Source organism: Pelophylax lessonae (assembly GCF_965119305.1).
Source record: "Pelophylax lessonae genome assembly, chromosome: 1".
Classification (NCBI taxonomy): Eukaryota; Metazoa; Chordata; class Amphibia; order Anura; family Ranidae; genus Pelophylax; species Pelophylax lessonae.
This window is the reverse complement of record NC_138768.1, coordinates 655,825,882-655,842,949: the sequence shown is the minus strand read 5'-3', so window position 1 is coordinate 655,842,949 and position 17,068 is coordinate 655,825,882. Positions and strand designations below refer to the sequence as shown.

The following is a 17,068-nucleotide window of genomic DNA, read 5'->3' as shown; positions in this document are numbered from 1 at the left end:
ACACTATGATATGCGATCTGATCTGGGGGTGTCGTTAACTTTGAATTGACACCCCCAGCGTATCGCATATGGCAGTGTAAACTGCCTGTTGTGTGGATTTGATGCGGGAACACGCTGTATATTGACAGCGTTCCCGCATCGCATAAATGTAAACCGGCACTTAAGGCCCCTTTTACACATACGGTCCGTTTTTCATCCATCCGTTGACGGATGAAAAACGGACATCAATGCATCTCTATGTATGTGATCATCCGTTAACATCCGTTTTCATCCACTTCCGTCAATGGCTGTTTTTTTGGAACGGATGAATGCCCTATTTTTCATCTGTCGAAAAAAACGGATCGGACGAAAAACAGATGTAAACGGACAAACAGTCCGTTTTTTTCATCCGTTTTTGCATTGGTAGTTAATATAAAAAAAAAACGGATGAAATTCGGATGCAAAAACGGATGAAAAACTGATACATTTTGATGTGACTGAACTGATGAACTGAATGGACCGTATGTGTGAAAGGGGCCTAACATAGTTTTTTTTTTTTTTTTTTTTTTTTTTTTTTTTTTTTTTTAGATTTAGCAGGAATTATGTGAATTATGTTATATTTGAGTCTGCTAATAGTGATTTTGTTGTAATTTTAGCTAAATATATCTTTAATATTTTCTTGGGGGCCCTGCCAGGTCATCTGTACGGGGCCCCGCAATTTCTAACAGCAGCCCTGCTGGAGCGTGCACCTCTACAAACAAATCGGCAGTTGCAGCTCCCATATTTTTAACCTCTCAGGTTTACTTAAAAGTTCACTTAAAAGCAATGCAGATTATAAATATTTTTTAATATCAACACCTTTTTTTTCTTAACAAAGCAACTAAAACGACCCTGTTACCTTTTTGTGTTTCGGTACGAGCAGTTTGCACTGTACTGTTTTCTTAGAATCTGCCAGTGCTTCATGACCGGATGGTAAAGAGAAGGTATGATTATGTTCTAAATGTGAACATAGTCAGTTTTATGATGTTATTGTCCTTTCAATGTAGTCTGAGCTCCGGTTTGTACTTTACCACAATGCACCACCCACCTTTCCTGTCTAACAGAAAGAAAGAAATGTGCTTTTCACCTGCATCTTGAATGGTCAGAAAAAGTAATGCTTATATGATAAGAATTATCAAGAGTTGCTAATGAAATGCTGCTTTAGTAGTTTTTTTATTTTTTAATTACTATTTATCTTGATTCTGTATCTACAGGGATCCAGAGAACTTTAGCTGACCCGAAGCTTGAATTCGCTCTTGGTAAGAAAATGTACTTTTTCATAGAGCATTATACATCAGCGCAAGCCGTTTATGAATATTTTTAAGTGTGTGCCTCCAAATGTGTGCTGAGAATGCGGCACTATGCTGCAGAACAACACCAATAATTTGCAAATGTTTCTGCTTGCTATGCACAATCCTTTACTACAGTGCTAAAGATTAGTGCGGGTATTATTTTATGAAAACATTTTAAAGCATACAGCAATATAAAGTTATTATATACCACCCAAATACATTGGGTTGATTTACTAAAACTGAAGAGCGCAAGATCTAGTGGAGATGTGCACGGTGCCTGCACATTCTTCAAACTTCAGCTTGTTTCAATTAAGCTTTGACAAAAATAAAAATAAAATCTGGAAGCTGATTGGTTTCTGCACCAGCAGATTTTGCACACTCCAGCTTTAGGCTCTGTTCACATCTAAGCGTTTTTCCCAAATCCCATTCATTTCAATGGCTCCTGTTCACATCTCGGAGTGTTCTGTCACCTTAAGCAAAACGCCTGTCGATCAAAAAAGTACATGAGCTTCTGTTTTGGCTGATTACAGGCCTTTTTATTGTTTTTCATTGGTCACATGTCAACCTAAAAACGCCTACACAAACGTGCCTGTAAAAATAGCGGCGCTTAGATGTGAACGTAGCCTTAGTAAATCAACCCCACAGTGTTGTGTTTTTTTTTTTTTTTGTGATGCTGTTATGCTAGTGGCAGGTTAAATGTATGCATATTTTTCAGAATGTAGTTAGTACTTTTTGTTACAAAAAAAATAACAGCTAGCTATGTGTTTACAATTGGTGAATGGCCGATTGGTGAATTATGTAATCAACATTGCAGAATGCCTAATTGTAAAGGTGAAAATTGAAACTGAAGGCGTGTAATAAATACAGGGAATATGGCATACATAGTAGTAGTTGTTTGTTTTCAACCAGGTATTGTGTTAGTGCACCAGTCCATCCACCATCTTTTCTCATTAATCTGTTGATCTTGGAATGCACATGCTGGTGATGCAGGAAAACCCATTACGTCTCTGTTCAGATATACAGTATGTGAGCATTTGTTGTGTATGCTTGTAACAGGTACAGCAGCCAAAACCCCTTTCATTTTTTTTTTGATGGGAATTGAGGGACACCTATTACCAAAATTATGTAGACATGGGACACACCCCCTGCCATGCTCCCATAAAGGAGAAGTATACAAAAAATTATTAGTTAAACCCACAAGTTACATAGTTACATACATAGTTACATAGTAGGTGAGGTTGAATAAAGACAATAGTTCATCCAGTTCAACCTGTGTAGGTGTGTGTGGCTGTAATCATCTAACATAGCCCTTAATGTCCTGATCCTTGAGATGTACGTCTAAGAGTCTTTTGAAAGCCACTATACTACCCGCAGAAACCACCTCTTGTGGTAGACAATTCCACAATCTTGTAGCCCTAACAGTAAAGAACCTTCCTCGTTGCCTGAGGTTAAAACGCTTCTCCTCTAATCGCATTGTATGTCCTCGAGTCCTCATGCAATTCCTTTGATTGAACAGCTTTTCTTCTAAGCTGAGAACCCCATTAAGATATTTATAAATTGCTATCATGTCCCCCCTCAGACGTCTCTTCTCCAGGGAGAATAAATCAAGCGATTGCAGCCGCTCTTCATAATTAAGGTCCTCCAACCCCCTAATCAGTTTAGTTGCCCTTCTCTGGACTCTCTCCACCTCCAACACATCCCTCCTGAGGACTAGCGACCAGAACTGGACAGAATACTCCAGATGCGGTCGGACCAGAGTTTTATAAAGTGGAAGGATTATAGTCTTATCTCTGGAATACATCCCTTTCTTTATGCATGCTAATAATCTACTGGCTTTGGCAGCTGCCGCTTGACATTGCATGCTGTTGCCTAATCTATCATCAACCAAGAATCCCAGATCCTTCTCCATTTTTGATTCCCCCAAGGGTTCCCTTCCTAACGTGTATTGTGTTTTTATGTTTTTAGTCCCCAAGTGCAAAACCTTACACTTCTTCACGTTAAACCTCATTTGCCATGTCGTTGCCCACTTTGTAATTTTGTCCAGGTCATTCTGTAGGATATCTGCTTCTGCTTCAAGTGTTGTTGTGTTTTTTTTTTTTTTTTACCACTACTATTCCTTTATACTGGCTTTTGAAGTTTATAAATGGTAACAATTTAGAAACTGGATGAAAGGTATAGCACTGGAAAACACTTTTTGAAAAATAAAAAAGTGCATTTCATATACAAATATATATAGAGAAGACCAAAATGAGAGACAAACCAGGGAAACCAGGGACAGGTAGGAGCACTAACAGTCCATTCAATGAGCTACCCTACCTCCCTGACCCTTATTTAGGTTGCGCCGCGTCATGTGTTTTGCTGCATTCAAAAATGCACCACAGATGCTGATGCGTGGGGATGCTATGAAAAACTGATGGCACCTCGGTGCATCTGCTAAAGTGCAGTGTGTTTGAAATTAGAAATGTAAAAATCAGACTCAAAACAATCAAATTGAGCAAACAATCTACAGTAATTTCAGTACAGCTCACCGATTTCACTTGTTGCCTGGAAGTGGTAATCATAATATATGAGAAAGTATTTAGTTATGGTGAGGTGGACTAAAAGGAACCAAAATGCTCTACCCAAAACCAGTAGAAATCATTAGAAAGTTTATTTGAAACTGATAATATTTATTTATTTATGTCTCATCATTGTGAGATGCACCATTACCGCGTCATGTGGTTTGCCGCATGCAAAAATGCACCACACATGCTGATGCGTGGGGATGCTATGAAAAACTGATGGCACCTCCGTGCATCTGCTAAAGTGCACGGAGGTGCTCTTGCTATAGTTAAAAAAATAAAATAAAAACGGATATAATTAAAAAAGATAGTCGGCTTTGCATTCAGAACTGCTGGTTTACAGAGAGGGGTTTTGCTGGAAACTGAGACACTGGTCCCAGCGTCCTGGGGTCTCACTCATAATATCCAAAGATGGGTAGGGGTGCTAAGTGCTTCTGTCTTGGAAAGCAAAGTTGTAAATGGGAAAAATGTTATTTTGTATAACAGGCATGTAGACCTCTTTGTGCTGATCATCCTCTAGTGTTAGTGTATTAGAAGTTTCTGATCTGATACTGAAGGCCAAACAAAAGGAAGATAGACTGACTCTGTACCTAGGTGCATGAAATGCTCAACGCACTACGGGAGTGAAAGAGACCCTAGTAGAAAAAAAAAAAAGATAGAGTAAGGATACCAGATTTTCAAAATGAAATCCAGGGACATCCACTTTTAAGCACACCCACAAAACCACGCACACATTTGTAGCTACATACGCAAAATTACAACCCCATTTTTGATTTCCCCTGAAACAAATGCTCACAGATTTTAGAAAGGAAAGGCAGACATTCAAGGTATAAAAACAATATAAGAGGAATAGGAACAGTGTGAGTAGCATGACACGGTGAATTGTCAGTGTGGCCAAATTGCGGTTAAAGAAGATGGGGCTTAAAGCGGAGTTCCACCCAAATATTTTTTTTTTTTTACCTAAAAATACCCCCAGAACAGTCAGGGCTAGTGCATTTAAACAACAATAGCCTCTGAACTGTCCCCTGTTTAGTGTACCTGTAAGAAGAATTACTTACCTTGTAAAGTTCTTGTCCAGCGCTGCCATCTGCGGTGTGGGCAGCTGAAGCCGCAGTGTCCCTCTTAGTGTACCTCTTCCTGGATTTCGGAGTCCCAAAATGCCATGCCTCGTCCCTTCCGGTTCAAGCGCGTCATCCCACAGCCGGATTCCTTTTCATTGTGCATGCCCAGAAGCTGTTCTCTTGCCTGCACCGGAAGTGACAAGGGACACCGGTGCAGGCACATTGACTCCTGGGATTGATGACACTCATCTCCCAGGAGTCAATGCAAAGCAGGAAATGATGTCGGCGGCCGTGGCCGCATAAGGAGGAAGTGGCAGGAAGGTATGTTAATTTTCATTAAAAAGAAGGTAAGTGAAACAAAAAAAAATAAAAATAATTATCCAATTCGTTTTTAGAATGTTTCAATGTTATTGATGGTGTTAAGTTCAAAATTAGGGTGGAACTCCGCTTTAAAGGGGAAATTTATTTTTAAGAAATCATCCCCCATTCCTATTGACAGATTTTGACAGGTACCCACTTTTGCTCCAACCGCCTAGGCAATAGGAAGCTGAAGTTCTCCCTCCCTCCCTCCCTCCCATGCAGTCTTCTGGGACACTTAAAAGGTCCCAGAAGACTGCATCCACCTTTCACGATGTGCAGCGCTGCTCGCACATGTGCAGTGGGCACCCAGCTGTAAGCCGCAAGCTGTCAACAGCTGGGTGCATCTAGTTAAAATTCTGGCAAAGAGGATAGGAGACAGTGGGTGAAACCGACTGGGGTGAGAACACCGCTGGATCACAGGAAAGGTGAGTGGTGTTTTTTTAAAAGTCAGCAGCTACAGTTTTTTGTAGCTGCAGACTTTTTTCTTTTTTTCACTGGAGACCGAAACTCCCCTTTTAGGAGGTATAGTTAAAAAAACAAAACCCAAGCCTGTGCTTTTTATGGGTTGAAAGTGCAAAGCATAGAGTGCAGGGGTCAGGGATAATTATAGGACAGAGGTCAGGGTAAAAGTGGAATTCAAGGCCTTTCCTATCTATGCTTAAACCTTCTCCAACCCACCTTCTAACTCCTATTCTAACTACCATGTGAATTGTATCTATACTCTTACTATTTCTGAGGGTGCTCTGGTTTGGGTATGTGATCGGCTTCCAGAGGTGGCTTCAGGAGAGAGGAGAGACAGCCAACAACGGATGCCCCGTAGCGAGCCTATAGGGGATGTCACTGCCTAGGTATTTCAGCCGTTGTCTGCGATCCTTCCTCTCCTCTGAAGCTGGCCACTGGGAGCCTATCGCTTAATCAGACCAGAGAACCCTCAGAATAGGTAAGAATAAGCATCTTCCTTTCACAGGGTAGTTAGAAGAGGGGTGTTTAAGCATGGTTAGAAATGGCTTAGATTTCTTCTTTTGGTAACTAACAGATTGCAGCTGGTGTCCCCTACATCTGGCATCCAAATTCTTCGCCCTTCCCCTTCTCTACTTCTGTCATTCTGCATAGCAAAAATTGCAATATACAGGCTTCAATTTAACTCGCACTGTATATGCATCAATCCTAGCTTATGCGGCTGGAGCAACCTGCGAATGTACAGCAACATGAATATCCATACACACACAGGCCACAGTGGCAGCACTATTTTGCATTAGTGCTTGTGCAATGTGACCACACACTGCAATTATTTTTTTTTTTTTTTGTATAGTAAAAAGAAAAGGGTAAGGGCAGAAAGCTGTTTCATTGAGGTACATCGTCCAACCATTTTCATCATGGGTGCACCCAAGTGTGCTCTGGGTCTTTTAGGACCCTAGAAACGCCCTTTTATACAGGATCTATACAACCTAATGTTTGAGCTATTTATTTCACACTGTACACAGCTTTTTCAGGCTCATGAGCCATCATCAGTGTAGTTCATGGAAACCAAGGCTTCCTATGTAGTAGGTTCTGGGGACCTATGGGAAAGTATCATCGGTGTGTTTTTTTTTTTTTGTATTCTAATAGAATTTTCCTTTTACTTTCTAAATATTGTAATCTCATGTTAAGTGTTCTTTTACCTCGATAGAATAGCCCGTTGTATGAAATACCTAAGCACATAAAGCAATTAGAAAATCTTTAAATACAACCTAGTTACTGGTTTGGACTGCCAAATTATAATTGGGCAGGTGTGATTCGCTCACTTCTCAAATTTGCCAGAAGAAGAGTTTTAGTTTTACAATAACTGTCTTTATCTGGATTCGGTTTATCAGGGCATGTAATCCCATCTCATGATTTGTATTTTGCCTTTTGTCCTAGATTTATGTAAAACTACCAAGCAGCTTTTTTAAATGGAACAAAATCACTTGAAGGTAGAATTTAGGAACTAATCTACAACTGCCACCCTTCTCTGTGCTCAACCTCTGCTGTAGGAAGTCAACTCCTTATCTTTTAAGCCATCACAGAAAGATGAATGCCTAAAAAAGCCGTGACTTTTTCTTTTGCTGGACATGGCTTTCAGTTTTGTTGATCTGATGTCTAAATATATTTTTTGCTATTATATGGGATTCGCCCGCTCTTTGTGTGCGGTCCACTATGTTTTGGCTGGGCACTAAGGTGACAGTGCAGTGTCAGATGCTGAAATGCTCTCTGTGTTCCAGCAGCCTGCACTAGAATAGACTGTTTTGTCAGGTGGAGTTATCTCTAAAGCCCCGTACACACGTACCGATCGTCGGCCGAACGATCGGCCGTCTTTTGTCCAGGGCTGTCGTGTCTGTTGAAAACTGCAAAAGACTGCACACGAATTTTGTCGGCCAACAACAGCCGACTGCAGAAGTGATGTCATGTGATGGTTAACTTTCCGTGTGTTTTTTCTTCTCTGAGCATGCCCAGTCTTGCAAATCTGCTGATTGTCGGCCGAATTCTGTACTGACTGGCGAACAATCGGCCGTTCTGGTGTCGGCCTACAAAACTTTTAATGCTTGCACGACAGATTCTGTTCGGCCGAAAGTGCGCTGTCGGCTGTCGGAAGCATCATACTAACAAGCCTACAATCGGCCGATCGGTCGTCGGCCGAATCTTTACGGCCGACAATCGGTACGTGTGTACGGGCCTATAGGCATGACCTTAGGGAGAAAGAGCATTGTAGGAACATGTGAATCAAGTAAGCAGTCATCAGCGCTTCAACTTCAGTGCCATTACCACCTATGGGGGGGAGAGTTAAAAATAAAAAAAAAAAATGCCCCCTAAACACCTGTGTGGGCCCTTGGGGTGGTAAATTAACACTGCCACTAACTACAAATGGGAGGGGGTTAAATAAAGTAAAAAAATAGCACTGCCACTAACCACCAGTGGGGGGGGGGGTGTTAAACAGCATTGTAACTAAGGTTTTTATTATTGCAGTATCTGACATTGATGCTGGGGGTTGTTATTGCATCCACTGACACCATTGATGGGAGTTGTTATTGTGGTCTTCACCTGTCTGAAACTGGTTATTATTGTAGCTGTTGAAACCAATGCTGGGAGTTATTATTGAATCCGCTGACCATGCTGGGGGAGTTTTGATCGCGGCCACCAACACTAATGATGGGGCCTATTACACTAAAGCTCTCTATTCAGTGTCTTGCAATGGGCTGAAAAAATGCAGCAGGACTGAAATTTTTGGACATTGAGGTGTGTCACAGCCTTCATTTTGAATGGACTGCCTAGCTTGATGCAATCCACCTCAATACACTAAAAGTAAATTACTATTGTTCGGCCTTCTAGAATTGTTGGGGGCATCATGAGCACTTGAGCCCTCTATCATTTTCAAATTGACCATCACTACTCTAAACCCTCCACACTCTATTCAAAACTAAAGACGATAAGCCTTTAAAGATTTAACAGAATTCTTAATGGTAAATGCTTTAGATGTGATGATAATAGTTATAATAAAACAACCAGGCTTGCTGGTTATATTTTACCTTTCGTAACTCTGACGATTGCAATGATTTTGAGTATTACATACATAATCTTATGCTATGGTGTTCTTTTCATTTAAAATACAAGCTCTCTTGCAGAACATATAACCTTTCTATTATGTTGCTGGCTTTGGAAATACCTGTTTGGTATGTCCATTCTTTTTTAAATGCGTTTTGACAGTAAAAAAACATGTCATGACACTGAAGCACAGAAAATGACATATTGTACTATCCACACAACAAGATGAATTTATTTAAGTAGATAATAATGCTACTCTACTGGATGCTGCCTGTAGAAGCATGCTTTACTTATGAGTAATACATTATGGAATGAAAACACTGGTTTATTTATTTTTTCCCCCAAAAAAGTACATGGAGGACATATGCCTGTTTTTTACTACAATGTGTTTATCAGTCTTTTCATTTAGTAAGCATATAAAAATGATGTCATTACATTTTTAAACAATTAGTATTACATCAAATGATTCTTACATCCTTGGCTGCTTGTCATATGGATATTTCCATTCTAGGACTTCACATTTTTCTATGTTCTTATTTCTTAATTCCATTATGACCAGGTTGTTATTATAAAATATAGTTTAATTTTATTTTGTAAAAGATCCCTATTCATTTAAAAAACTGACTGACTATCCATAATTCACCCAGCTAGCGTTTGGATAACCTATTTCACAAATGCTGAATGTTAAAATCCATGCAGTTCAAAGAGTTTGGCACTGCTGGTTCATATTTTCAGTGTGTGTACAAGTAGTTTTAGAAAGATCTGCTAAATCACATTGAGATAGAGGTGAAGATAGATGGATGTAGGTCATAAGATTAGAGGCATGACACCAGTTTTATATATGCGGAACTCTGCAGGTCCATTAAACATAAATTGTTAATGAACAATTATAAACAAACTGGGGGCATTTTAGATTTTTTTATTTTTTGGCTCATAGCACACAACTTAACCAGACTGCCATAGGATCCATTTATGATCCAGCCAGGAAATGGAGATGGGAAGTAGTTGGCCTAAGACTGCAGGCATGCAGCCAGCATGTGTTGTATAGATGGTGTTAGGTGTGTTTCCCTTGGTCATCTATGGAAAGCAAAAAAAAAGTAATTGCACAACCTAGGACAGTTTTGTGGTAGTGCGGCAGACAGCAATAAGTGAAGCCTAAAGCTAGAGCTGCACAGATGTGCAGGACTCTGTTACAGCCCTTTTTTGGGACAAGAAGGTCCTCAACATTAGATCAGCAGTCAGCATACCTTATTAGAGACCCCCTATTAGATCAGAGTCCCCTTAAATCAGTGCCCCCTTCCCCCATAGAGACCACTATTAGAGAGCACCCCCCCCCCTTATAGCGCCCCATTCTATTTTGTCTATGCCCTATCAGAAGGAGTGACAGTCACTGGAGCAGCTGTGGGAGTAGGAACTGGCTGGAGTTAGGTAGGTAGGGAGTCAGCCAGAGTTAGGCATTGGAGCTGCCTGGGAGGTGGAGCAGCTCTAAGAAAATCCCATGTGTGCATGCACAGCAGCAAAAGCATCATTGGTTGTTAGGAAACCAGTGGTCCTAGCAACCAACGACTGACTGCAAAGTATTCACAAGCTGGCATCGGGGGGGGGGGGGAGTGGCAGCAGACACCCTGCTTGGGAGAGGGCAGAGGGAGAGAGTACAGAGCAGAGGAGCCGCAGCTGGCAGGGATAATCACTGAATTCAAGGATACCCCCTACTAAGTTCCCACACTGGCTCTATCCGCGGGACAGATACCTGACAGGTTAGGACTGTAGGTATGCTGTGCCCGGGTTTCAGGAGGACAAAAACCCAGGCACAAGTGTCAAAACTCGGACTGTCTGGGTCATTCCCGTATAGGTGGCAACCCTAGTCGGGAGGTAGTAGTGTGTGGAGTAGAGAGTGAAGAACAGGAAACATAGGCTAAAATGAGTATCAAAGGCCCAGGAGAAGTTAGGGGCCCATTCCTCCTAGAAAAATGAATTGCATTCACCCTCTGGGGGAATGCTGCCTATGTTCTACAGTGGTTGGTCATTTGAAAATCTTTAGCAGAGTGTACACTAGAGTGGGCAAAGCTCTGTACAGAGCTGGCCATGCCTGATGGAGCCAAGAAGAATAGTTGCATACTAGGTTGAAATGCACCGCGAATGACCATTTTGAAGGGGACTGTTCTACATTTGATTGCACAAGTAAACAAGAAGTTCCAAGAGGAAATTACGGAGTCCCTTTATTTCTGTCTGTATGGTGACCTATACCTTAGGAACAAGAAGTAGGTGTACACACTGCCTCAGGACTTGTGATAGTTGGGTGAAGGTGAACCTGTCTGCTCAGAGGTGGTGATAGGTCCCCTGTCTGAACCATATGCCAGACAACCTGTGTCTTCTGTGTATTTGGGCTTGGTGAGTGGTTCAGCTTCTTATAGAGCTGACTTGCAACAGGGCCCCTACAACTTAGTTTTGAAGTAAAGTGTCAGCCCCCTGACAAAGGCTTACTGGACCACGTAGTGTGGGGTTTCCAACCAGCCTTGCTGCTGCAATTCTTTCTCATAGGCCCCTTGTGTGGGAACTGGCTCATCAACCGCTGCTAGAGGGAACTACAAATGATTCTTGACTTTAAAACTAAAACTAAATGCAATAATTTGCATACTTTGAAGAACATTTACTTTTTATGTGACAGGGAACATTCACCCTCTCTATTTACCCTGATTTCCATTGTGACTGAGAGTAAACATTAAAAAATGTGCCAAATTTCGGGTTGTCACCAGACCAGAAAGAGGGACAAATCTTCCAATAGGAACACTAGTTCTAGTGACCCTGTTGGCAATCAGGAATTCTCACTTCCTGCTTTGGCTATGGAGCAGAAAGTGAGGGTAAATATCTCTAATGGGACGCAGATGGCAAAAAAATCTGATAGGGGTTACAACCCTTCCTTACTGTAAACGAATAAATGGGGGAAAAAGAAAAAAATGTTGCCTTTTTTAATTTTTTTACTTTTTTTGGGGCTTGATTCCTTCTTTTTTTTTTTTTTTCTTTTCGAATGGACCTCCTAATTGGTCTCCTTTTTGACTGCCCCATCTGTTTCAGAGTTCCTAAATTATTGACTCCTTTGGAAAATAAGGAAAACATTTGGAAATCCTTTGGGGGTGATACAAGTCCAGCACCTCCATGTTATCGACCCTACATTTTGATTGCTCACAAAAATTTAGGCTTGAAGGGTCGATGCAGGGTTACACAAGGACTGGCTTCAATGTTTGCCAATATACAGAATGTTTCAGAATTCCTGAAGTCCTGTGTACCTCATTGGACATCGGACATCAAGAAAAATATTTTACAGTTAGTACAAAAATCTTACCTTTTCCTGTAACTTTATTTGTTTCTGTACATTACTTTGTCTTGCATAGTAATGTATGCATACTGCATATGCTCAAGTGGTCTGAACTTTAATATAGAGAGATAAATAGAGAACATAATCAGGAATTGCTTTGTGTTTATAATCGTGAGGGTAATTCATACGAGAGTCAAACGCAAACTGAACTAATATTTTCGAGTTTGATAGTGTCTGTGTATATGTATGTATGTATATGTGTTTATAATATAATATATATATATTCTATCTAATTAATTTCCTATTTTCTGCACAGTCCTCCTTGCTAAGGCCCTTCACATCCTTTTTGTTTTCTGATTTTTAAATTACCTTTCAAGTCATTATATAGAGTTTCAAAGTGAAATAAAAACTACAACTGAAGATTTAAGTTGCTGTTCACTGGGAGAAACTTGATAGATTGGCTACACCCATTAGTGTCACTTTCATAGCTCAGTCGGTAGCAGCATTAATAAATACTAACTTCCCATGACATAAAGGCCAGTGAATTGGGTCACAATGATGTTTGGATTCTATATAAAACTGCCAGTAGTTAAATTATATCTGCACTTAGCATGGTTTAAGGTGTCTTTACTCCTATTCTCCTAGAGCTGTTCTAGCAACCTTGTGGTTATATTAGGAAAATTTGGGTTCTGTTTCAAGTCAAACAATATACAATGTAATATTTTATGCGAATGTAAGCTTTGTAAATATTGTGGGTACACAAATTCCTAGTAGTTAAAACAAAATCAATGTAACTTTTGAATAATCTATAGCTAGTGCACATAGACCTTTGTGTCTCTTCTAGAGACCAGGCAGTTTTTGTCCTGAAATAAAAAATAGAGTGCTATATTTTAAAGATGAAATATAGTCCTCTCCACTCTAGTGCTACGGTGTCCTGGAGCTTCCTTTCCAGCCTTGGACATCCTCTGCCAGTCTTTTTTCTAGGTTCCCGATCTTCAGCCATTTTGATTGCCTAGGCTGAGATGACATCAATCCTGCGCATTCTTGCGAGTTAATTATCTTGCCAGATGCCAAAATTGGACACTGAGGTTCTCTTGCATTGCTCAGTTTACAGTGTGGATGGGCAGACAAGATTTTATTGGTACAAAATTATTTCTGAGACAAAAGCCAGAAGCTTTGTATAAAATCCATGCATGCTATGTCAGCCTTTAATTAGTCCAGAGACAGAGACTGGTTACATCATTAAATTAAAAAAATAGACTATTATTTCAGAGACAAAAGTTAGATATATAGTACAGACTCTATTACAGCATTTACCAGCTTCAGTAGGCTGCAGTTTCATCAGGAAACGCCAGGCAGCTTTTAACCTCCCTGGCGGTCTGATTATGTACAGATTTCTGTGCTAAAAGCGGTACATTCTTTTGCATGGAAATCTGTTTTACATTTTAAAACTCGCCTTCCCCTGCGATCCTCCTAGGATCACAGCTTTGTATCATGTCATTTGTGTTTTTACACTTTTCAATTTGCCGCCGGTTCCAACCCCCTGCGTCGCAACGCTCGCAAGAGGGAACCGGAAGGCAAGTGCCGGCAATTGGCCGTGCACAGAGCAAGGAGAGACTATCAGGATGCCGGGGAGGACAACGGGGGAGCGCAGGGAAGGTGAGTAACATTGCGGGGTAATCCCGAGTGTGGCTCGGGGTTACCGCTTTTGGTACTGAAAGTTAACCCCGAGCCACACTCGAGAATACCGCCAGGGAGGTTAATCAGGGATTTACAATTAGACTTCTAAAAAAAAAAAAAAAAAAAAAAAACAGAATAACTGTATTGCAAAGTATTTGCACACATTATTTACACAGTAAACATCCAAAAGTAAAGGGTATAATTTCACAGAAAAATATTGCTATTGCACTGGCTCCATATACCTCATATAAGCACTTTTATTAAGCTGCATTTTGAAAATGAGAGACCCAAGGCAGCTTTCAATCCTAAAATCAACAGTAAAGTGTAATCTTTTCACAAAAACAAAAAATATTGTACTATTGTATTGGACTCAATACACCATATGTAAGCATTTTTAGTAGGCCTCATTTTAAAAAGGAGACACCAGACAGCTTTTAATAAAGCTATCAACAATAGATTGTAATTATTTCACAGAAAACATTTCAGAAAAATATTGTACTGAATCCATACACTGTATTTAAGCAGTTTTACTATTTAAATTTCAATGAATTCATAGTAATATCTACCATGCAATGACTTCGTATGAAAGCAATGCTTGTTGGGTGGGTATTCCTGAGGTCACCTTGTACATCTGCAGACTTTGAGGGATAGGAAGTATAGGATGGTCTGTTTGCTTTTATTCCAGTCGGCTATGTCCAGTGGAAGAAAGTGATAGTAGCAGAAGATTGTAGCTGGGACAGGAGATGGAATGAAAGCAGGCCAGCATCATTGACGATTGTAATGGAAGGTCAGCAGCAGTGGACATTTCTCATAATGATGTCAGTTTGGCAGGAGCTGGTAATGGTGGCAGGCCAGTAGCAGTGGCAGGAGCTGGTAATGGTGGCGGGCCATCAGTAGTGGCAGGAGATAGTAATGGTGGCGGGCCATCAGCAGTGGCAGGAGATTGTAATGGTGTTGGATATAATCATTTTTTGTGGACAGATTCCTAGACAAAAATGTACTTATTAGCATCAGCTGCAGTGGTTTTGTAACCATTGCCAATCCAGAGCTAGTTCAACTGTGTCAGGAGACAGGCGGATTCATCTGTCACTAAACAATGCCCTCTCTGGGAGCATACTGGCAGCATGGCAAGCCCCAGCTCCATGGTGTACTGTGCAAGCTCCCATCAGTAGTTCAGCCTGGAAACACAAAAGTAGTATGGTTTAGGTGCAATCCGAGAATCTGAGGCGCATTGGACATCAGAGGGGATCCTGCTCCCCAGTAATGGTCCCCCTCTATAGCCCCAATACTAGTGTCCTCTTCGCAGGCATCTCAATGTAAATGAGCCTATTCACCACAGTTTGCATGCAGCAGAGTACCCAGAGTCTGCCAGCTTTTATCCATTTCACTAATGCAATCCAAGCTATTCCTGTCCCTGAACAAAATCCTGCCTTGCTGCTATTGTGACTCTACCTAAAGTAGCACTATCCCTGTAGAAGCTTTTGGATAGGATAGGACCTTTGTTCTTTGCCTCAACCTTCTGAAGACCCTCAGCCCCTCTGACACACCAGGTTGGGTGTAAAAACATACAATATCCCAAAAATGTCCTGAAAGTAGTACTTGGTACCCAATAGTAGTGCTATATCAAAGGAAACCGGCACCAAACCAGGTAGTAAGTGCAAAGGATCAGCATAAACAATAGCAAGGCCAGCTCAAGTGCAGCGGTGAGCATTAGTAAAATGTAATTTAATTTAAATTTAATGCTGGAACTATACTGTCAGAGTATATTTATGGCAGTAAAAGTTAGTCCTATGCACTGTTTGAAAGAAAACAGAGATGGTAGCAGAGCGGGCAGGAGAATAACAAACTGGGCTTTATATAGGAAGGGCAATCTTTTGAGATGTTCTTCTGCCAGCTATCGTTGGGGCCATTTAAAAGTGTTGATGCACTTAATGAGTCCCAGTGAACCTGTATACAGTAATGGTATAGTGTAACGAAAGGTTCAAGGTAGTTGTGGCTCAGACGCAGTAAAGGTTTGGTATAATGCAGTATAGGGTTTGTATAGGTGCAGTCTAGGTTCAGTAAGTGTGGTATAGAATGCAGTATGGGTGCAGTATGGATTGGGTACACTTGGAGTCCTGCTTTAAGTGGCTCAGTCCCTACTAGCAGTATCAAAGCAGTAGGTGAAAAGGCATCTCACCAGTCATTCCTGGGAATGCTGCAGTGACCTCTCTTGTCAGAGGTCTGCCTCTGTCAGGCAACTCGGACATGCCAGTAAAATAAAAATGGTTGCGGCTCCAGGGTGAATCAAAACGGACACACAAGTCAGAGAGATCACTCTCCCTACCCTCCTCTGCCTCCAAGAAGTCAGGTGCTGCCTGCCTGTTTGCTGATTGGTCAATACTGAGTGGGAGGGCATGGCTACCCAAGGGATATCAGGCTGCCTTTAACCTGATCAGTTGCAGAAGCACATAGAGAGGGTGCAGCTTTACTGTCCGAACAGTGGATCCATCACAAGGACTACAAAGGCTGGAGTGTGAAGAGCGGCTGCTGTGGACCCAACTGGAGGAGCAGGGATGGACTGTCACTAGGGGACACAGCTGAGTGGAGAGCCCAGCCAGAGGAGAGAGATCCGGAGCGATTGTGGTGGAGGCCAGAGCAGCATGAGTCTAAGTGGTCACCAGGAGCAGACTGTGAAGGCCAGAGCCAGCCTGAGCGGGCATACTGACCTAACTGGTGCCAGAGAACCCAGGTAATTTGCTGACCTGACACAATCCTCTCCTTGTTGTTATCCATCCTGCGCACAGGCATCTCCATCCTGCACACGCAGTCACCCTCCATCCTGCACACGCAGTCACCCCCCATCCTGCACACCACATTCTCCACTATGCAAGTCATCTCAGACTCCATTTAACCACACCCTGTTAAGTCATGCCCAATATTTAGCTTAATTTAAACCACACCCACTTTACCGCGGCATGCTTTGCACAGCGCATTTTTATTTTTCTTGGTTCTTTGGGGGAGGGAGCGGTTGGGGGGGCAAGTAGCTGGTCTTCTCTAGGGTGCAACATAGTCTAAAACCGACCCTGCCTCCTCCCCTCCACTCCCATGTTTCTAGAAGTGGGGGGGGGGGGATTTCTCAGAGAGGCTGCCTGTGAGTCTTGCCAGCCTCCCTGAGTCACTCACCCGACCCAGATTATTAACAACCAACTGCCAACCAAGCTTGAACAATTTACCTACTCT

The 17,068-nt window shown here is 41.6% G+C and overlaps 1 protein-coding gene across 3 annotated transcripts in view; it reads left to right on the top strand.

Moving 5' to 3' along the window:
- The window catches only part of INPP4B (inositol polyphosphate-4-phosphatase type II B), a 944,562-nt gene that overhangs the window by 31,447 nt on the left and 896,047 nt on the right, over positions 1 to 17,068 (top strand). For all 3 annotated transcript variants that reach the window (XM_082244155.1, XM_082244154.1, XM_082244153.1), the window contains exon 2: positions 1,233 to 1,277. In XM_082244155.1, the coding sequence (XP_082100281.1) occupies positions 1,233 to 1,277 (45 nt within the window). The remainder of the gene's footprint in view (positions 1 to 1,232; positions 1,278 to 17,068) is intronic.